General features: G+C 44.2%; 1 protein-coding gene across 1 annotated transcript in view; it reads left to right on the top strand.

The window, feature by feature from the left end:
• Nucleotides 1-204: 204 nt before the first annotated feature.
• Nucleotides 205-22,274, top strand: part of LOC147602670 (26S proteasome non-ATPase regulatory subunit 12 homolog A-like) — a 38,612-nt gene continuing 16,542 nt past the window's right edge. The window contains exons 1-4 of the mRNA XM_086797645.1: nt 205-433; nt 691-879; nt 999-1,106; nt 1,252-1,356. Coding sequence (XP_086653771.1) covers nt 308-433; nt 691-879; nt 999-1,106; nt 1,252-1,356 — 528 coding nt within the window. The 5' untranslated portion in view covers nt 205-307. The remainder of the gene's footprint in view (nt 434-690; nt 880-998; nt 1,107-1,251; nt 1,357-22,274) is intronic.

Genomic DNA, 22,274 nt, shown 5'->3' with positions numbered 1-22,274 from the left:
GGTAATTTTGATGAGCAATACGGCTAAATTAGAATGGTAAAAATACGAGGGTCAATACATGAATTTTAGTCCATTTGGTAATTTGGGAGGGTCAAAATGGGAATTTTGAAAATAGTAGGATCAAATTGAGAATTTCAACATAGTTTAGCGTCAAATTGGTAATTTTCCCTTTATTTTTTCACTCGACAACGTGGCTCCTTAGGTTCTACGTTTCTTGTGACGTGCTAACTTAGCAACACACTTTTCCCCACCCAAAAAAACCTCTTCAGGCTCCTCTTGTGTTCTGCTTTGCGGCCGATCATCCCAGATGACTCAAGCTATGGACGAGGAAGCGCCTCCAGCAGCAGCAGCACACCTAGTCAAGAGCAGGGGCGGCGTCGACTACGGTGGCCTCGACCGGGAGATCGAAGCGCAGCGCACCCTTGCTTTGAAGGTACGCTTTCCTTTCTCTTGCTAGAAAGTCAGGGTTTGTGCGCACAGAGTATGCTCTCTGCGTGTCTAGGCGAAAGCGCTCTGCTGTATGTAGGTTGTGCCAGATCACAAAATCTGCCTGTGGCAGTTCAACCGTCTGGCGTTTTCCTCAACTTGGCTCCGGCTTTGACCGTGTGCCAGTTTTTGAAGCTCGAGCAGAGCCATGAGATCTGCAGGTGCCCAGTTTTGTTTAACTGGCATGCATAATGGTGCTTGCAGGAGGGCAAGCTGGATCTGGCAATCGAGACTTTGTTGAACTCTGAGAAGCAAATGAGGCTGGCTGCTGATATTGTTGGAACAAGACAAATTGTATTAGCTATTGTGCAGCTATGCCGCGAGGCACTGGCCTGGAAGAAGCTGAACGATCAGATAATTCTCATCTCAAAACGAAGAGCTCAGTTGAAGCAGGTACGAGGAAACAAGATATGACGATGTGTATTTGTTGTGGTGGCAGTGCTGTTGCTCTTGTTAGAACCAAATTTTCCAAGTGTTCAGGTTTGGTAGTTACGTGTGGATTTTGCAAGCAGGCAGTCACTGCAATGGTCAGACAATGCATGCAGTACATTGATGAAACACCAGATCTGGAAACACGCATTGAGCTTATCAAGACTCTTAACATGGTGTCGGCAGGCAAGGTCAGCAAAAAATAAAAATAAAAAAATCATGAGAATTTGGTTCGAATTGTTTTCTTAAATTTGTCAGGAAACTCATGCAAATTTTCATTGTTTAAATGCTTCTATCTGCAAAGTTATCAAAGTGTGCAATTGGGTCTACCAACAGATATATGTAGAGATAGAGAGAGCAAGATTGGTAAGAAGCCTTGCCAAGATCAAGGAGGAGCAGGGTCTGATTGCAGAGGCAGCAGAATTGATGCAAGAAATTGCAGTAAGTATTTTCATGGTGGCAGTTTCTCTTGCATTTTGATTTGCTGGAGAAAATGGAAATGTGCACAGGTGTGTGCTTGTGAATATGAATGGTAGAGATAAATCAGTTTTGCTGCTTGTTCAAAGATTGCATTAAAGAAACTTTACAGAAAATAAAGCAGTGAGAGAGTAATAATCTTTTCTGATCTTGAACTGCATAGATATATAGCAAGTGGAATATAATGTTTGTATCTCCACAGTCCATCTAGTGGAGAAGTTTTTAAAGTTTATTTCTCATGACTAATTATGCTCGTTAATGGAAAACATTTATAGATAAGTGGTATAAAACCTGGTATGAAGAGAAGTTTCATGACAATGGTCTATATAGTAAGCGTGATGAAGTGGCATGACTGCATGTACGGCCAAGAATGTAGTTTGATCTTGTGTGTGTATAACTTAATTATTGAAATTGTACGTCAAGCCTAATTTTGTCTGAGTCTAGTTTTTACCTTCGGAGAAATGCTGCCATGTTGTGACATGTCTATGTTAATGTGGCTTGAACTTTTTATAGGTAGGGAAAGAGAAAGAAAGAAAGATTTTTTAAATGTATACAAAAGACTCAAAAGGTCTATGAGACCAAGCAGTTAGTTGTAAGTGTGCTATGGATAGTCTAAGAGTTGGAACATTGAAAGAAAGAAAAACACCTCGAGATAAAAGTGCCATGCGAACTTGGCAGGTGTAAATGACAATAATGTATCCAAATAGGAGAGTGAAGCACATGTCATCCTCATCATATGTAGAGTACTTAGCTGCATTATCCACCTCCCAAGTTGGTGCATCTCTACATCATAGTATGCCCTTGATTTGGAGCTAGCGGGATGAAGGTGGGGGTGAGGTTGCTCAATTCTTAAGAGAGATTGTGCTTTTTCTCTAAGGTGACACCATGGGCCTGCTAAATGGCATTATCATTTGGCGAAAAGTGAGTGCCCTAGTAGGATTTGGTGCATCGCTTTGATCTATCATCTTTCTCTAGTGCCACCACGATTGGGTTTTTTGTGGTGGTTATTTGATATGAGCTCCAGAAATCCTTAGATCCAATTGATCTTACCTTGTTGAATTCAACTGCTATAAGGTTTCTATGTGATGGTGCAAAAAATACCCAAGTATCTCTGGTCTTTGTAGTGCATCCCAATGAAAGGGGAACAAATAAGTGGCAATAGATTCTTCCTGATATCTTACAATATACAAGGCAAGCAAACATGTAGTGCTTCTGTGTTGTTATCTCCCCAATGGTGCATAGCTTGCATGCTTGCTCCTCTCGTTGTATGCCCTTCGCTCTACTTGTCACAATACTTAAATGATAGGATAATACTCTCATATGACCAATGGCAATGATCATTGCATGGGACATGTCTTCAAGATATTCATGCTCATCAACAAAACCATCCTATGAAAGTCTCAAGAAATTCTCTTTGAGATAATTCATGTAAGGAATAGTCTAGAGGAGGTACCTAAGACTACTAGGTTCTTGGAAATGAGCCTGAACGCACTTTCTTTCCGAGTGGGCTAGTGCGTCGTAGTTTCTTGCCAAGTGTTACCGTTTGGCCACCCAAATGGCCCACCCTTGCTTTCTCATGACGTGTATGCATTAGATTGCAGTCCATGACTGTTGGTTTATGCTTATGCATGGGATTGATGCTTGTCATGTGATACTGTGGACATGATCTTCTGCTGGGGCTTGATGTGTTCATGCCCGGAATGTCATGTTTGGGTGTAGATGTTCTATTGGGACTTGTGCCTGTGTGTACATGCCTGGACTATTTGGGGAACTTGGCTTTCCGCTTGGACTTGTGCCTATGTGAACGTGCCTGGAATATCTGGCTTTCCGCTTGGACTTGTGCTTGTGTGTACGTGCCCGGAATATCTAGGGGACTTGACTTTCCGCTTGGACTTGTGCCTGTGTGTACGTGCCCAGAAACGCTTGGAGGATTGGCTTTCTGCTTGGACTTGTGCTTGTGTGTACATATAGGATTGGCTTTTCACTGGGACTTGTGTCTGTGTGTACATGCCCGAAAACGCTTGGAGCATAGCCTTTCTGTTGGGATTTGTGCCTGGAAACGCCTAGAGGATTGGCTTTCCGTTGGGTTTGGTACCTCATGTACTTACTCTGAAATGTTCCTTGGGTATAGTCTCATGAATGGGGATTGTCCATGCCAATGTTGCATTGCATAGCATCTTTATGTGCTTGCTTGCAAATTAAATTTGCATGTTGTTTTCATGCTTGCTCGACCAATGTGTAGTTCGAGGTAAGGGGATGCCCGCCTGCGAACCGTGCGTGTGAAACAATCTGCTGACATGGTTATGTTGCATGTGGACAGGTGGTAAGTATTGGTCAAATTGTGTTAATGTATCTCTTAGTAAATAGTGCTAATTTATAATTGAGTGTATTCAAAGTTTAATAAGTTTTGGGGGACTTATAAATTATGATGAGCTCTGTGTACACACTCAGTGAAGTCCCGAGGCGGTCGCAACTTAGTGTCTCGGTGCCCAAGCCTTATCCCTTTTTCCAAAGTAAGTATTTAGCCATGTGTCACCTCCACCTTGCACCCCTTTGCACTTACCTTTTGTAGGTGGACACCTCTCTCCCTCTCTCTCTCTCTCCTCCCTTCTCACAAATGGGCGCCAACTCAAGAGGGCTCTATGGCTGTATTTTGTGCACTTCTACTCTCTCAACTCCATATCCAAGCTTGCTAGAGTGTTTCTCAAGCATCTAGGATTGTTTCCGAATCATATTCTTTCTCCTATACACTCTCAATGGCTCAAATTCAACAAAACAATCCATTTGTTTACTGTAATTTTTGGTCTTTTGGCTAAAAGCCCTAATTTCAGCCATCCTTTCTTAAGTAGAACCATATGGGAAGTTTTCCTAGGGTTCCGTGCACCTGCTTGAAGACTTTTGTCGGTAAAATATTGCGACAAAATGAAGATTTCAGTCTTCGAGATGCTTCCATCATGAAGACTTCCGCTGTCATCGACTCTACCTGCAATTGGTAAGCTCACATGACTAATTAAGGTTGCAAGTAGCAAGAGGGAAGGACAGGACTCTGTATTCATGTATCCTGTGTAGTGTTCGCTTTTCCTGGGTGCTCTCTTGAAGATTATTTCTACCATGTTTGGGTGGAACAATAGAGGGGTAGTTTCCTTGGAGATCTTCATCGACAACCATATTGTTTGCAATATTGTTTTCATATGCATTGGTATGGAAATCTGGTCAGAAATGCCGTGATGCTATGTACTTGATTCTCCTAAGATCAATATGAAGGCACTCAAGGATTAGGGTTAGGGTTTACAGAAGGCAATCAAGCGTGGAAACCAAGAGAGAGGAGTGAACACGACTTCCAGTATGCTTCAATGAATAATAAAAATCAAGTACAATAGCCACATGATAGTGACCCTAAAAGATAAGTGTTCACATGTCCGGCCATAAATGTGCCGGGTGGACCAAAACACTTATAAACTGCATATAAGTGAAACTGAACTAAACTGGGGGAAAAAACCTTCACTAACTGAAGTAAAAAGTGCCCCAGTAATCTACTGATGATCACTAGCACTCCTCTGGGTGCATACACAGCATAAAACCCAACAAACCCCCCTGGAGTGATATGTGATCACTGTACATCATCCACCAAATGGAAACAAATTCAAAGCATTGCGGAATGCTTCAAATTTCGGATGTGGTAATGCCTTGGTGAAGATGTCTGCCACATTCTGATCTGTAGGACAGTAGATCAGACTGATATCTCCTGCCTGGAGTCTCTCCCGAACAAAATGATAGTGAATCTCAATGTGTTTCGTGCGAGCATGAAACACAGGATTCCTGGCCACAGCAATGGCACTCTGACTATCAGTATAGATAGGTGTAGGCTCCTCCACTGAAATATCCATATCAGTCATAAGACGACGCAGCCAAACACACTCAACAGTAGTAGTGTAGGCTTCTCTGTACTCTGCCTCACAAGACGAAGTGGCCACTGTGGTCTGTTTCTTGCTTAGCCAAGAAATGCATGAAGCGCCAAGGAAGAAACAATTTCCACTAGTGGAATGTCTGGTATCAAAATCACCAGCCCAATCTGAATCACTGTAAGCGTGTAACTGCATGTCACCCCCCTCAGGATAAAGCAACTGTCACCATTGAGCTATCTAATGGTCCTCTTATCTTCTTGTGTGAGCTTTGGGCTCTGGATGAGCATACTCCGTAGTGGTGCTCCATCGCTAGGACTGGCACGGCGTGATTCGTAGTGCCAGGGACGGGTGGATTGCACACGGTGTATGTTTCTGGATTACCACCGCTAGGACTGGCACGGCGTGATTCGTAGTGCCAGGGACGGGTGGATTGTACACTGTGTGTGTACCTGGAATTGACTTTCCGGTGGGCCTGTTTGTGCCCGGAAATGTCAAGTATTGTGCAAGTACATGAACGGAGATTATCCTTTAACAATGTTGCATTGTGCACTCATGTTTGCCTGCCTTTGAAATGTTTTCGCGTGAACTGGTTTCGTTTGCATGCTTGACATGTGTGTCTAGCTCAGGGGTCGGGGACGCCCTCCCGTGAGCCGTGGAATGCCTTGTCTTCTGACAGGTTTTGTGGCGTGTGAACAGGTGGGAAATCCTTATTTTAATAAGAGTTTTAAGTTATAAGTCTTATAACTTACAGGTTTCATACTTCATTAAAAGTAGGTGGACACTTTATAAGTGTGGGCACCTTCTTTTGGCCTGGGCACCCTTTTATAGCATGTGGGGTGGGGGTTGGCCACCTACCCCACCTACCACACCCAATTCTTTGCATGGGAGGAAGGCGCCTCACTTCCAGCCCTCTCCCTTGCATTTTGGAGGAAGAAAACACAACTGTTGGCTGGGATTTAGAGAAAACAGGCTGGAGCACATCATTATTTGCTGATTCTGGTTGTACAGCAGGTACAGTAGGTACAGCAGCAGGTACAGTAGGTACAGCAGGTACAATACCATCATTAGTTGCTGATTCTGGTCGTACAGCAGGTGCAGCAGGTACAGCAGCAGGTACAGTACCATCATTAGTTGCTGATTCTGGTCGTACAACAGGTACAGCAACAGGTACAGCAGGTCAAACCAGTGGGATTTAAGACATACACATTTCCTACAAGTAGCCCAGGTTGTTTCACTCTTCCTACTGGCTGTACGGTGGCTCCAGAAGATTTTCATCGCGAAGAATGAGGAATTCTCTTGCTCTCCTATGTCTGGACTCCTCTTCCATTCACCGAGTCAACTCCGTGAGGGTGCCCCATCGCTAGGACTGGCACGGCGTGATCCGTAGTGCCAGGGACGGGTGGATTGCACGCGGAGTGTGACTCTGGAAGGTGCTATGGACGGGGCAGCCCTTGGTGACTGCTGACTCGGCATCAACAAACATATTTGGGTTTGATACTTTGTTTTTCATTGTGCATTGCTTATTGGAAATCTGGCCTTGGGCCCGTGTACTTGTAACAAATTCTCCCAAGTAATAATATCATTCCTTGGGGGGGGGGCCGGCCGTTCCGGCCTCAGTGTGGTGTCATCTATCTATGCTCAGAGTTGTTAATTACTTTCTTTTGCTATTTTGTCTTGTGCTATTGTCTTTTAAGAGTGTATATTAAAGTGCTAATTGGAGAAGTGAGTCCAGGAAGGGGTGACCCCTGCTTGGGTCTCGTTTCAGTGGTATCAGAGCACGGATCTTCCTTTTTCTACATTGGGAGACGATCCAAAGGCTTCCTGACCACTCTCCATTAGTGACTTTACTCTTATTATGGCTAGCCAAGCAAGTAGCAAGGAAGTGCCAAATTCAAAGGGGCACTCCAGTGGAACACAAGCAAGTGGACGGATGCCTTATGCCCGTGATCATGTATGGTTGGGACAGCCGTCCCGTGGCAAGGAGAAAATGCAGGAGCAAGAGCAAGAGCCAAGTGCCATGAATGCTGAAATTCAGCGTATGCGAGAGCTTCTCCATGCCAGGGAGATGGAACTGGCCAGCCTACGTGAGGACCCACACATTCAACAAGTGCTAGATGCAAAGAAAAAGGAGGCAACCGTCTTTCAAGACTTTGAAGCTTTGGCTCGTGGATCAGGGCTGAAACCTCGTGAGCTAGCTCTTTCATTCTTAGTGGACAAGGGTGATGTATTGCAGGGCCAGGATGGGGAGCTTGTTATAAAGAGATCTCCATTGGTGGACATGCCTGGGATAGCCTCTCCAAAGCTGAAATCTGCTGTCCACAAAGAGGAGCCTTCCATTACATCCCGACGTGATTCTACCTTACATGGGAGGCATAGCCATGCCTATGAAGGTAACATTACTTCTAGAGATGATCGTTACAAGCCTCATTCTTCATCTTTGCAGGTTTCTCATGGGCTTAGAGCGCACCGACATCCCCGTACTACTACTTTACCTGCTGAACTCTCCCGTGAAGAGCCATTTCTTCATGCTCCCATCTCCACACCCTCTCCGGATCATGCTTATGCTGCAAGAGAAAGTGGTGGGGCTACACACATGCATACAGGTACAGCACATGGTTCACGTCCACGTGTGCCACCTAAGTATGCAGGAGCATCTATGGATGTCAGGGCTGATCCACATGAACGTGGAATCAAGAGGACGCATGGGGATTATGAGCATCATGTTCATAAGCAAAAGGAATTCAAAGCCGGGGACAAATCCGTCAAGTTCGAGACATATCATGGTGAGTTTGATGCTTCCAAGGTTATGTCATTTGTTTCCCAATTTGACATTGCTTTTAGTGATGAGGGTTTTTCAGAAAAGTCCAAGGTGAGGCATGCCAGCATGTTCTTGAAGGGCACGGCCGCTCATTGGTGGCTTGCCGAAAAGCTCTCAGGCACTCCCGTGGACACTTGGGCTGAATTCAAAACTAGATTCTATGTCCAATTCTTACCCCCTAATGCCAAGAAGAACATCCGCAAGAAGTGGGATTGGGTTAAGCAGAATGAAGGTGAGTCAGTTCATGCTTATGTATCCAAGTTTTGGAAAACACTCTTGGAAGTTTCCCCTATTATGCAGGTAAATGATGAGGAACGCAAGAGAAAGTTTGAATCGGGACTCCAACCGGTTTATCAATCGGGCTTGGAGTTGTATCCAAACCACACTCTACAACAGCTCATTTCAGCTGCTTTGGCCACCGAACAATTGGAGCAAAAGCTGAAGCAAAATTATAGAGATGGACATGCTCAAAAGGGGAAGGACAAGGCTGTCCCAAATCTGCATAAGGGTGGACAGCCACCTAAAAGGGACTCCAATGAAGTTAAGGGAGCTCCAAAAGCTGAAAGTACCTCAGAGAAGAAGCGTCCCAACAAAAGGCCTAACTATGGACTTACTCCGGAACAAAGGGTGCAATATATACGTGACGGTAAGTGCTTTTCTTGTGGTAGTAAAGATCACATGGTCCGGCAATGCCCAAAGAAAGCAGGCAAAGAGGATGCAAAGGAAACCAAGGTTAATGTGCATATGGTGCCCGATGTACAAGGGGGGACAGCCCATGATGCTTTGGATAGGATGGTATGCAAGGCATGGGGACAGCTCAAAGATCAACCCGCATTATTTATGTTTGATGATTGTGCCACGGACAACTTCATATCATTGGAAATGGCTACAGCATTGGGCATTAGTGTGGATGACATGGGACCGGAGATTGAGGCCGGAAGTGCATTTGTTGGCAAGAAAGTCAAGGTCACACCCCTTATTGGCAAGCTTCGCATGCATATTCAGGGATATTTGGACCATGAGAACTTCCTCATTGCACCATTAAATGGGTGTGATGTATTGCTTGGAAAGCCTTGGCACTCCCGTCTTGATCCTCGCAAGGCTTACAAGACCAACCGGATCACATTTATGCATAGGGGCAAAGAGCATGTTATTGATGCCGGTGTGGAAGGGAATTCTATCCCTATTGTATCCCACATTCAAATAAATAAAGCCATGAGAAAGGGTCTTTGCTCGTACATGATTTTTGTTCGTGATAGAGTAGACCATGTTGATCATTCTCTTGATTCTCTCACATGTGATAGGCTGGAATTTTTGAAACAATATGCAGATTGCTTTATAGATTCACTTCCAGGGGAGCTACCACCACCACGGCCGGAGGATCATCGTATAGACCTTGTGCCTGGCAGTTCTCCACCAAATAGGCCGGCATACCGTGTGAGTGCATCACAGCAGGAGGAGATCATGAAGCAAGTCAATGAGCTCATGCAAAAAGGTTTGATCCGCCCTAGCTCTTCACCGTATTGCTCTCCCGTACTTCTAGTGCAGAAGAAGGATCTCTCTTATCGTATGTGTGTGGATTATCGGGCTCTAAATAAACTAACCATCAAGAATAGGTTTCCTATTCCTCGTATTGATGATATTTTGGATAGATTGGATGGCTCGGCATATTTCAGCCGAATTGATTTGAAGAGTGGATATCATCAAGTACGGGTAGTACCAGAGGATGTGCATAAGACCGCTTTCAGGACAGCATTTGGTTTGTACGAGTATCTTGTTATGTCTTTCGGTCTTACAAATGCTCCTGCCACTTTTAACCGTATGATGGACAGGATTTTTAGAGATCATCGATCGTTCACTGGAGTTTTCTTCGATGACATCTTGGTTTATTCCAAGAGTGAAGAAGAGCACAGAAAGCATTTGGCCATAGTCTTTGAAGAACTCCGAAAGCATAGACTTCACATCAATGCTAAGAAGAGTGAGTTCTTCCTCTCCGAAATTCATTATCTTGGGCATATTGTTTCTCAAGATGGCATACGAATGGATCCCGCCAAGATTGAGGCTATCAAGAATTGGCCTGAACTCAAGTCAGTGCATGAGGTTCGTAGTTTTCTTGGCTTATGCTCATACTATAGACGGTTCATATGGCATTTTGCTTTGATTGCTGCCCCTCTTCATCAGTTGACAAAGAAGAAAGTCCCCTTTCAGTGGACTTCATTGGAAAGCAAAGCTTTCTATTCACTAAAGGATGCAATCATATCTGGGCCCGTGTTGATCATTCCTGACTTGCACAAGCCATTCTTTGTGGAATGTGATGCATGTGGAGATTGTTTAGGTGCTGTCCTAAACTAGGAAGGACACCCCGTGGCATTTGAGAGCCGCCGTTTGCGTGATACGGAGCTTTCTTTGGGGATCTATGAGAAGGAGCTATTGGCAGTGATTCATGCATTGACCATTTGGAAGCACTATCTTCTGGGTGCAGAGTTTATGGTGAAGACCGACAACCAAAGCTTACGGTATTTTCTCACACAAACTAAGCTCTCAGAGAAGCATATGCGGATGGCAAATTTCCTCTCTATGTTTCATTTTCAGATTGTGCATACACCGGGAAAGAAGAATGTGGTGGCCGATGCATTGTCTCGAAGGCCGTATGTAGCTTCTATCTCAATTGCCTCTCATGGAGACTTGTCGTCTATGCAAAATAAGTACCATATAGATGCTGATTTTTCAGATTTATGGGCTGATTTGGTGGCTGGTCATACTCATGCATCATATATGATCAAAGATGGGTATCTCCTTAAAGATAATTGCCTTTGTGTGCTCACAGATTTGAGGCAAAAAGTGTTGGAAGAATGCCATGCTCCACCGTATGCAGGACATAGAGGTATTCTACCTACTACTCATATGGTTGAACGCTACTTCTTTTGGCCAGGGATGAGGAAGGACATTGAGGCTTATGTACGTGCTTGCCTCACTTGCCAAAAGGTCAAGTTTGATCGTCAGAAGTCTCCTGGATTGCTTCTACCATTGCCTATTCCCTCGCAGCCATGGGAGAGTATAGCTATGGATTTCATCATGGATTTGCCTCGCACTCAGCAAGGTAATGATGCTATATGGACTATCGTTGACCGGTTTAGTAAGCAAGCTCATTTCTTGCCGGTCAAGAAGACGATCAAGGCAGATCATATGGCAAAAGTTTTCTTATCACAGGTATTCAAGCATCATGGCATGCCTAAATCTATTGTGGGTGACCGTGATCCTCGAACTACCAGTCTCTTCTGGAGAGCACTTTTTGACAATATGGGCACAAAGCTGAATTTTTCATCCGCTTTTCATCCTCAATCCGATGGTCAAAGTGAAGCAGCAAATTCAGCCGTATTGGACCTTCTCAAATGCTATGTGGCTGATCAAAAGACTTTGTGGGAAAAGTATTTGCCACTTGTGGAGTTTGCATACAATAACACGGTGCATGCTTCTACTGGGAAGGCTCCCTTTGAGATAGTTTATGGCAAAGTGGTATTGCCTCCCATCCTACGTACTAAGGATGAGATTTTTGCTGCTGATGACTTTGTCAGGGACTTGGATGTTGCCTTTGCACAGGTACGGACAGCCATAGCCCGTTCTCAAGAGAAGCATAAGAAGGCTGCAGACAAGCATAGAAAGCAATTGGATGTCAAGGTAAATGATTGGGTATTGCTGAAATTCGAAAAAGCTAGACTCCGTAAGAGATCTGGTAAGGAGGGGATGTTTCCCAAGCTCTCATCCAGGTATTATGGGCCTTTCAAGGTCATTGAGCAGATCAATGAAGTTGCTTTTCGTTTAGCATTGCCATCCCATTGGAAGATACATAATGCTTTCCATGTTAGCCTCTTACGAAAGTATGTGGGTCCGGAACCAAGTCTTCCTATCATTGAGGATCCACCAGAAGTGGATGAGTTGGAAGAGATTTTGCAACCAGAGCAGATTGTGTTTCATAAAGAGCGTAAGCTATCTGCAGGCAAGCTTGTAAGACGCTATTTGGTGAAGTTCAAGAACTATCTCCCCATTGATGCTAAGTGGGTTGATGAGGACTACTTCAAAGATTATCCGCAGCTGCTCCATGACTATTTGGAAGCTTTTCAGTTGCGGACAACTGTTTAGAAGACGGGGAGATGTCACCATTGAGCTATCTAATGGTCCTCTTATCTTCTTGTGTGAGCTTTGGGCTCTGGATGAGCATACTCCGTAGTGGTGCTCCATCGCTAGGACTGGCACGGCGTGATTCGTAGTGCCAGGGACGGGTGGATTGCACACGGTGTATGTTTCTGGATTACCACCGCTAGGACTGGCACGGCGTGATTCGTAGTGCCAGGGACGGGTGGATTGTACACTGTGTGTGTACCTGGAATTGACTTTCCGGTGGGCCTGTTTGTGCCCGGAAATGTCAAGTATTGTGCAAGTACATGAACGGAGATTATCCTTTAACAATGTTGCATTGTGCACTCATGTTTGCCTGCCTTTGAAATGTTTTCGCGTGAACTGGTTTCGTTTGCATGCTTGACATGTGTGTCTAGCTCAGGGGTCGGGGACGCCCTCCCGTGAGCCGTGGAATGCCTTGTCTTCTGATAGGTTTTGTGGCGTGTGAACAGGTGGGAAATCCTTATTTTAATAAGAGTTTTAAGTTATAAGTCTTATAACTTACAGGTTTCATACTTCATTAAAAGTAGGTGGACACTTTATAAGTGTGGGCACCTTCTTTTGGCCTGGGCACCCTTTTATAGCATGTGGGGTGGGGGTTGGCCACCTACCCCACCTACCACACCCAATTCTTTGCATGGGAGGAAGGCGCCTCACTTCCAGCCCTCTCCCTTGCATTTTGGAGGAAGAAAACACAACTGTTGGCTGGGATTTAGAGAAAACAGGCTGGAGCACATCATTATTTGCTGATTCTGGTTGTACAGCAGGTACAGCAGGTACAGCAGCAGGTACAGTAGGTACAGCAGGTACAGTACCATCATTAGTTGCTGATTCTGGTCGTACAGCAGGTACAGCAGGTACAGCAGGTACAGTACCATCATTAGTTGCTGATTCTGGTCGTACAGCAGGTACAGCAGGTACAGCAGCAGGTACAGCAGGTACAGCAGCAGGTACAGCAGGTACAACAGGTCAAACCAGTGGGATTTAGGACATACGCATTTCCTACAAGTAGCCCAGGTTGTTTCACTCTTCCTACTGGCTGTACGGTGGCTCCAGAAGATTTTCATCGCGAAGAATGAGGAATTCTCTTGCTCTCCTATGTCTGGACTCCTCTTCCATTCACCGAGTCAACTCCGTGAGGGTGCCCCATCGCTAGGACTGGCACGGCGTGATCCGTAGTGCCAGGGACGGGTGGATTGCACGCGGAGTGTGACTCTGGAAGGTGCTATGGACGGGGCAGCCCTTGGTGACTGCTGACTCGGCATCAACAAACATATTTGGGTTTGATACTTTGTTTTTCATTGTGCATTGCTTATTGGAAATCTGGCCTTGGGCCCGTGTACTTGTAACAAATTCTCCCAAGTAATAATATCATTCCTTGGGGGGGGGGCCGGCCGTTCCGGCCTCAGTGTGGTGTCATCTATCTATGCTCAGAGTTGTTAATTACTTTCTTTTGCTATTTTGTCTTGTGCTATTGTCTTTTAAGAGTGTATATTAAAGTGCTAATTGGAGAAGTGAGTCCAGGAAGGGGTGACCCCTGCTTGGGTATAAAGTGTCCACCTACTTTTAATGAAGTATGAAACCTGTAAGTTATAAGACTTATAACTTAAAACTCTTATTAAAATAAGGATTTCCCACCTGTTCACACGCCACAAAACCTGTCAGAAGACAAGGCATTCCACGGCTCACGGGAGGGCGTCCCCGACCCCTGAGCTAGACACACATGTCAAGCATGCAAACGAAACCAGTTCACGCGAAAACATTTCAAAGGCAGGCAAACATGAGTGCACAATGCAACATTGTTAAAGGATAATCTCCGTTCATGTACTTGCACAATACTTGACATTTCCGGGCACAAACAGGTCCACCGGAAAGTCAATTCCAGGTACACACACAGTGTACAATCCACCCGTCCCTGGCACTATGAATCACGCCGTGCCAGTCCTAGCGGTGGTAATCCAGAAACATACACCGTGTGCAATCCACCCGTCCCTGGCACTACGAATCACGCCGTGCCAGTCCTAGCGATGGAGCAACACTACGGAGTATGCTCATCCAGAGCCCAAAGCTCACACAAGAAGATAAGAGGACCATTAGATAGCTCAATGGTGACAGCAACCCAAGAGACAAGGTACCCTGCAAATAACGGAATACACGCTTCACAGCTTGCCAATGTGACAACCGTGGGCTGTGCATAAATCTGCTCAACTGAGAGACTGCATAGTGAATATCTGGCCTTGTATTACACAAGTAAATGAGGCACCCAACAGCCTGAGCATGTGTAGTGGCATCAAAGGAAACACTGTCATCTTGTAGTGACAGTTTCATCCCAGGCTCCATAGGAGTACTAATAGGCTTGCAATCCTGAAATTTAAACTTCTCCAGAAGTTTAGCAACATAGTGTGATTGCAACAACCCAATGCCTCTGTTATCCTGCACAAACTGTATGCCCAAATAGTAATGTACAAGGCCCAAGTCAGACATGTCAAATGTCTGTTGCAGTATCTCTTTAAAAGCTGCAATTTTGTCATCATTTGATCCCATGAGCAAGAGATCATCCACATAAAGACTGATGACTAGCAGATCTGTCTCTTCTTTCTTCACATACAAAGTGGCCTCTGATGGACTGTTCACAAATCCCTGAGTGAGTAGAAAAGCATCTATTTTTGCATACCAAGCTCGTGGAGCTTGTTTCAAACCATACAAGGCCTTTTTCAGCCTGCATACTTTCCCCTCATGACCATGTTCTGCAAATCCCATGGGCTGAAATACATAAACTTCCTCCTCGAGGTCCCCATGTAGGAATGCAGTCTTTATGTCCAACTGATGAACAACCCAACCACGATGTGCAGCCAATGCAATGACACACCTAAGTGTCGACATACGGGATGTAGGAGCAAATGTCTCCTCATAATCAATGCCCTTCTTCTGTGCATAGCCCTTTGCAACTAAACGGGCTTTGTACCTGTCAATGGATCCATCTGCATGTCTTTTCAATTTATAGACCCATTTAGTACCAATTGCTTTCTTGCCTTTGGGCAGATCAACCAAATCCCATGTTTGATTCTTTTTAATAGAATCAATCTCATCTTGCATGGCTTTGTTCCAATGCACATTATCTCGTGCATCCACAAATGAATCAGGCTCATCATCATCCTGTAAATTGGCTGCCATAACCAGATTCAAATCCATGATGTGTGCATGCTCATTGGTCCTTGTTTCCCTACGAGTACGACCAGCAAGAGGACCCTCTAAATGGCTGTCCTGTAATGTCCTCAAATACCATCTAGGTATATGTCTGACCTGTGGTGCCTGCTGTCCCATATTTGGTTCAGCTTCTGGCTCATTTGGCTGCTGAATTTCTGCACCACCTACATCATTTGCTGGCTGTCCAGTACCCTCATGAGTTGGATCACCAACTGTGGAATGAAACTCCATGGGTAATAGACCTTCAAACACATCGTTTTCAGCCTGATTTGCCTCATAACCAGCCATGGATATTTCTGATTTTTCATCAAAAATCACATCCCGACTGATGAATATCTTCCTGGATAGTGGGTCATATAACCTGTAGCCCTTGCTCTCACGGCTATACCCAACAAAAATGCATTTTGTGGCTTTATCATCCAGCTTCCTCCTCAACTCTTTGGGTATGTGTGCATATGCAAGACACCCAAAGATATGAAAATGCGATACAGAAGGCTTGCGGCCATGCCAAGCCTCAAAAGGAGTAATAGAAACCAATGCCTTTGTGGGACATCGATTCAAAATATGACAAGCACACATTACTGCTTCCACCCAAAAGATATGTGGTAGTCTTTTTGCCTTTAGCATACATCTGGCCATCTCCATGAGTGACCGATTCTTCCTTTCTGCAACCCCATTCTGCTGTGGAGTGTAAGGAGTAGTATACTGATGTTTTATACCTCTACTCCCAAGAAAGGAATTCAGCACATGTGACATATATTCCCCCCCTCGGTCAGAACGGAGAGTCTTCACCTTGCATCCTGACTCTGTCTCAGCAAGTGCTACAAAGGCCAAAAATGCATCATATACCTGTGATTTGTGTGTCAAAGGATAGACCCAGCATATACGAGAGAAGTCATCAATAAATGTTGCAAAATAAAAGCAACCACCTAATGACTTCGTCTGCATGGGACCACAAAGATCACTGTGTATAAGTTGCAACTTTGCAGTTGCTCTTAGAGCCTGATCACGTGGGAAGGAAAACCTATGCATTTTTCCCAAAATACATCCTTCACAAATATGATCTGGAGGCTTCTCCATGAGAGGTAGATCTGTAAACATATTATGTCGCTGCATAAGCATAAGACTCCCAAAATTTACATGCCCCATGCGAGCATGCCATAACTCCGCATCAACCATAGCTGGAGTAAGAGTGAATGCATGATAAGCAGACTGATCCACTGGCTGAAATGCATCCAACTGATAAAGTCCATGACATAATGTACCAGAAAGCATCAAGGTCAAGGCATTAGCTTTGTCTCTGACCATGCATTTATCATCATCAAAGTGGACCTGCATTCCACAATGTGCTAAAGAAGAAATGGACAACAAATTCTTCTTTATCCCTGGTACATACAAGGCATCTGTAAGGCGGAGAATGGAGCCATCAATGGCTGTGAGCTGAATCTCCCCAATGCCACGAACTGGATATGAAGCATTGTTGGCACACTGAACAGTTTTGCCAACAGGGGCAGGGCCAACATGACTAAACAAATCCCTGCGAGATGTGATATGCTTTGAGGCACCACTATCAAAATACCAAGTACATGCATGCTCTGTCAAACTGAGTGCCTGTGAAGACCAAGAGGCATCATAGCTGCATGTATAAAAACAGTAATCCCTGTCCTCAACAAAAGAAGCAGTCTCTGGAGGAGCTTTAGAAGCATCATTAACTGACATCCCAGCTTCCTTTGCCTTCTCTTTGGCAATCCTCTTCCTACATTCCGTGATGTAGTGACCTGGCTTCTTACAGTAATGACATTTGCCCGTCTTCTTGGGCTGTCCATCACCTTTCTTGGTATCCTGTGAAGAACCACCATCACCTGAATTTTGATTTGCACTCTTTGGCTGAGTTTTTCCTTTCCCCTTTTGACCTGTAGTAAATGCTTGTTCAGCATTTGTGTTCATATTCATATTCTTCCTCATTTGCTCCTCTTGTAGTAAGAGAGCAACAAGTTCCTGATACTTGAGGGGTTCAACAGCATTCCTCATGCTGAGGTTCAAAGAGGTATGGAAAGCCAAGTAAGATCTTGGCAAAGAGTGCAAGATGGTGGACACAAGCTGTGTCTCAGGAATAATCTCATCCACATTGATGAGTTGCTCTCTCAAATCCTGCAGCTTGTTTAAGTGGCTAGACATATCATCTCCTTCATTCATCTTCTGATTTTCCAGTTCTCTTTTCAAAAATGAGATCCTAGCCTCATTACGAGCAGCATACATCTGCTCCAAAGTCACCCATGCATTCTGTGAAGAGCCAGCTGAACGAATATGAGGTATAATGGACCTCTGTACTGACAATGCAATGAGTGACAAAGCTTGTGCATCCCTGGCATCCCATGTCTTTTGAGCATTTGTTCTCTGAACAGGCAATGGCTGTCCTGGAGCCTGTACCTGTTGTCCTTGTCCACGAGCACCCCCTTGGGGAGGAGTCTCTGGAGCCAATGGATGTGGACGTGGTTCATCACCACTAACAAAATCCCAAAGACCTTTTGCCACAAGCACATTTTTCAGCATAAAACTCCACAAGGGGTAGTTCGTGCCATCCAATTTGTCTTCCTTAGACAAATATGTGAATACATCACTTTGCTGTTGATTTGCCATTATGCTTTACGCACAATGTTGTACCTGTTTACCAAAAAACCCAATAACAGAAACCTTGATAATAACTGTACTCCACTGAATACAGTTCACCCAAATCTGCCTGCACTCTCAATCCTCTGAATGTGCAGCTCAATGCACCAATGATTGAGTAGAGCAGCAAATGGCGTACACAATGCCAAAATGCCCCAAAAATGCCCAAATTTGCTGCACCCAAACTGTGCAAAAAACCTGTATATTTCTTTGATAGAAAATCTGCCTGTTGTGCCTGTATATTTTCACAGAGAAAATAAAAATGCCCAATATTCAAAATATGTAATGCTTACCACTTCTGTGCTGAGCAGTAGGCTTAACTGCAGTCGAATGTTGACGTGGCAGAATCTGGTCGGCTGTACTGTGCAGATACCTTGACTGTACTATTGCAGTCGTGTGCTGTACTGTGCACTGTACGGAGTAGGGTGACCAGTTACACGTCAGCTGCAGGTTCAGATGTGCTTATCAGGTACAGGCGCTGACTGTACGGAAGCAAGTCGCCTGTTGCAGCAGGCGCACAGGTGATGGTGGCTGCGCTTGACTGTACGGGCAGGTACAGTAACTGAAGGCGATGCAGGTACAGTACCCGACTGAAGGCGACCAGGTACTGAGGTTGTAGGCGGCGCTTGACTGTACGTATGGGCAGCTAATGCGCACGTGTAGCTGATGGCGGCGCACAATGGTGTGTACGGGCAGCAGGCGCACAGCTGTAGCTGAAGGCGGCGCACAATGGGTGTACGGGCAGCAGATGTTGAAGCCGGCGCAGACAAGGTATACTGAAGTCGGCGCAGACAAGGTGTACGTATGCTGTACGGGCAGCAGCAATGCAGAGCTTCAATGCTCTGATACCAATTGAAGGCACTCAAGGATTAGGGTTAGGGTTTACAGAAGGCAATCAGGCGTGGAAACCAAGAGAGAGAAGTGAACACGACTTCCAGTATGCTTCAATGAATAATAAAAATCAAGTACAATAGCCACATGATAGTGACCCTAAAAGATAAGTGTTCACATGTCCGGCCATAAATGTGCCGGGTGGACCAAAACACTTATAAACTGCATATAAGTGAAACTGAACTAAATTGGGGGAAAAAACCTCCACTAACTGAAGTAAAAAGTGCCCCAGTAATCTACTGATGATCACTAGCACTCCTCTGGGTGCATACACAGCATAAAACCCAACACAATATACAGAATTTGAGGGAGGGACTGGTTATTCCAACTCATTGTGCGTCTCTTGTCAATTCAACAAATCACATTTTGTATGGTGTGTGTTGTCCATCAAATCTTAGTGTATTGATTAGCATTGTGTCATAGTTGCATTCCATACTTATACTCATCCGATGTGTACCTTCAATACTTTTTGTACCACTCCATACGTACCGTACCTCGTATGGATAAGGTCTTTGTACCAAATATGAGGTTCAATGTAAAAAATGTGAACGTACTCAAAGTACTTATCTTGATGCGTACTTTACGTACTCGTACCGGACACGTACCATACCGCACTGTACTCAAAGTACTCAATCGCTATGCATTGTGTTCAATCAAACATTCCACACCAACCGGTGGAATTGAAGTTGTATTAGAGTGTATGGTTCTCTTTTACTTCCACTGGGAAAGACGATCATTGCGAACAAGCTATCTTTACACTTAGAACATTATGGACAGCCACATAGTTACATTCCGTACTCGTACTCATCCGTTCGGTACTTTCAATACGTGCCGTATCAATTCCATGCTTTCCATACCCGTACTTAAAAAAAAGTTTAAACTGACTAGTCACTAATAAGATTCGTGAATACATGGTATGTAGGTTGATGTTGAGGACCAAATGCATGAAGCCACTATATGATTTTGATGGGAGTCTCCTCACAGATGGAGACTACTCATCATCCTCATGAGTCATCTTCAAGCTTGGATGATGATAAGTGAGTGGTGACTCGTGAGACTTGATTTATTAGCGAGTGGCCTTGTGGTGACTAGTCGCTCTTACTAGTTAGTAGTTAGCATATCAATATTTATTTCAGTATCTGACTAGTCACATATTTAGCTTGTAGCTACTAGCGGCTAGCCTTGTACTTTCATGATTTATGATCAAACATGTATGACGTTATATTCTTTTGTGCCGGCCATATGACTATTGGCATTTGTACTAGGATTTTAGATTGAGCAGGACTTCATGTTGTATGCTCATTGCTCATTTGACATTTATAGAGGATAGATGGTTGAATTTCAATTGTTTTTTGTGCAATTTTGTGTACCAGTGTTGCTAAATTATTTATGGTATATAGTATATATTTTTATTGTATATACATTATTTTAAAAAAGTGAACGTACTTAAAGTACTTATCTTGGTGTGTACTTTACGTACTCGCACACATAGCATACCGTACCGTGTCTAAAGTACGCAACCACTATGGACAGCCATACAATTAATGTTGAAGATGCCAACACAAGGGGCAAGGACAATGGCATGCATGCTTCCAATGCCTTATAGGAAGTGCATACTCATGTTGTGTATAGCAAGGAACATGAACATGTAGGGTAGCCGTCTTTGTGGTAAAGAGAAAGTGTAGGAAGGAGAATCCATAACATTATGGGTTGAACTTACTCGTATGCAAGCTCTTCTTAATGCACAAGAAGAAGAACCGAAGTTCTACCGCCAAGATCCATTATTCCATGACCGTTTGAAGGAAAAGAAAGCTGAATCATTTATGGATCATGCCATGGGAGTCATAGCTTGAGAGTTGCATATGTAACTGAGGGATGTAGCACGCGCATACTTGGCTCGTACCGAGGATGCCTATGAAGAAAATGTAGGTATCTCGAATGTCATGCAACATGGGCTGAAACTTTCTCTTGGTGTAGGTATTCCGCGTCTCTCTTGTAATCCTAGCAGGGTGTGCTGTGACGGACTCAACCACTTATCCAAAAGATAATGATAGAGAGCGAAGTGAATAGGAATCTTGCACAGTACACACTGAGCGGGAAACAAGCCCCGCCTCCTTTTTAGGAATTTATTCAAGAACAATCCACGGGCACGTTGGCCAAGGGCAATACAATCAATGAATACAAAACAAACAGAAATGTCGATGTAGAATATCCGAGTCGAAGTCGATGTCGATGTCGATGTCGATGTCGAGGCACAAGATCTTTGATGCGGAGCACACACCGCAGGAATGACCCACAAGTATCTCTCACCGGGCTAGTACCAAGTCCAATATCCAAATCCAATGAATTCAAATCCAAATCCAAATCCATTCCAGTTCTAAGTTCCAAATCCAAATCCAAATCCAAATCCAAGTCCAAGTTCTAGATGCAAGTCCAAGTTCAAGTTCCAGGTCCAAAACCAAGTCCAAGAATCAATCGCTCACCTCATGAGTAATCTCCATAACTCCTATAGCCTTGTTGATGAAGGAAATTTGGAAAAGCTCTTTTTGGCAAGAAAAATGATATAAGACTTGTTTTAATCGTTTTCGGGTGATAAAAACTTCCAAAAAAGCAATTTTAAGAGTTTTTGGAGCAATTTTAGGGTTTTTGAAATTTCCAGTCCGTACAGTTTTGTACGGCTGTACGGATGTGACGGACAGATGATGATGTGGGTACTGCAACCGATGAAGGCGCTCTGAATCAACGGGCAACGATGAAAAACTCCATGATTTATTTCATAATCAAGTAGATGATGATGGAGAAGATGATCTCCACGCTTCAACGAAGATGGCAACGCGATGAAGAGGTTCTTCTTCCTCTTGATGTTCAAGAGAGGCTCATGCTGCTTTTATACTTGGGGAAGCCTTGCTTTTTACCAAAAAGTGATGCTTTTGTTTTGCTTTTACCTTCTACTTTGCTTTTGGTCTGTTTAATAGTAAAATATTACCCAACTTTAGTCAAAAGTTCATGTTTTGCTTTTCTAGCTTCAGGGCCTTCTTTTGGCCCTGGAGCTGCTCTTTGAAGAAGCGGTTTTTAGCTTTTTGGTCCGGCTTAGTCTTCTCTTTCCAATGGTGCCTTTGGCTTGTGGTCAACCTTGTTTGACTTTTTGTTTTTTTCTTGATTTTTGACCAAGAATGGTGCTTTTTCTTAGTCAAACCTTATGGACCCTCTTCTTT

The sequence above is a fragment of the Cibotium barometz genome, chromosome 66 (genome assembly GCF_041138505.1).
Source record: "Cibotium barometz isolate CiBa-2024 chromosome 66, ASM4113850v1, whole genome shotgun sequence".
NCBI classification, from domain to species: Eukaryota; Viridiplantae; Streptophyta; class Polypodiopsida; order Cyatheales; family Cibotiaceae; genus Cibotium; species Cibotium barometz.
Note: the sequence above shows the minus strand (reverse complement) of the source record. Positions and strands in the feature narration are given on the sequence as shown.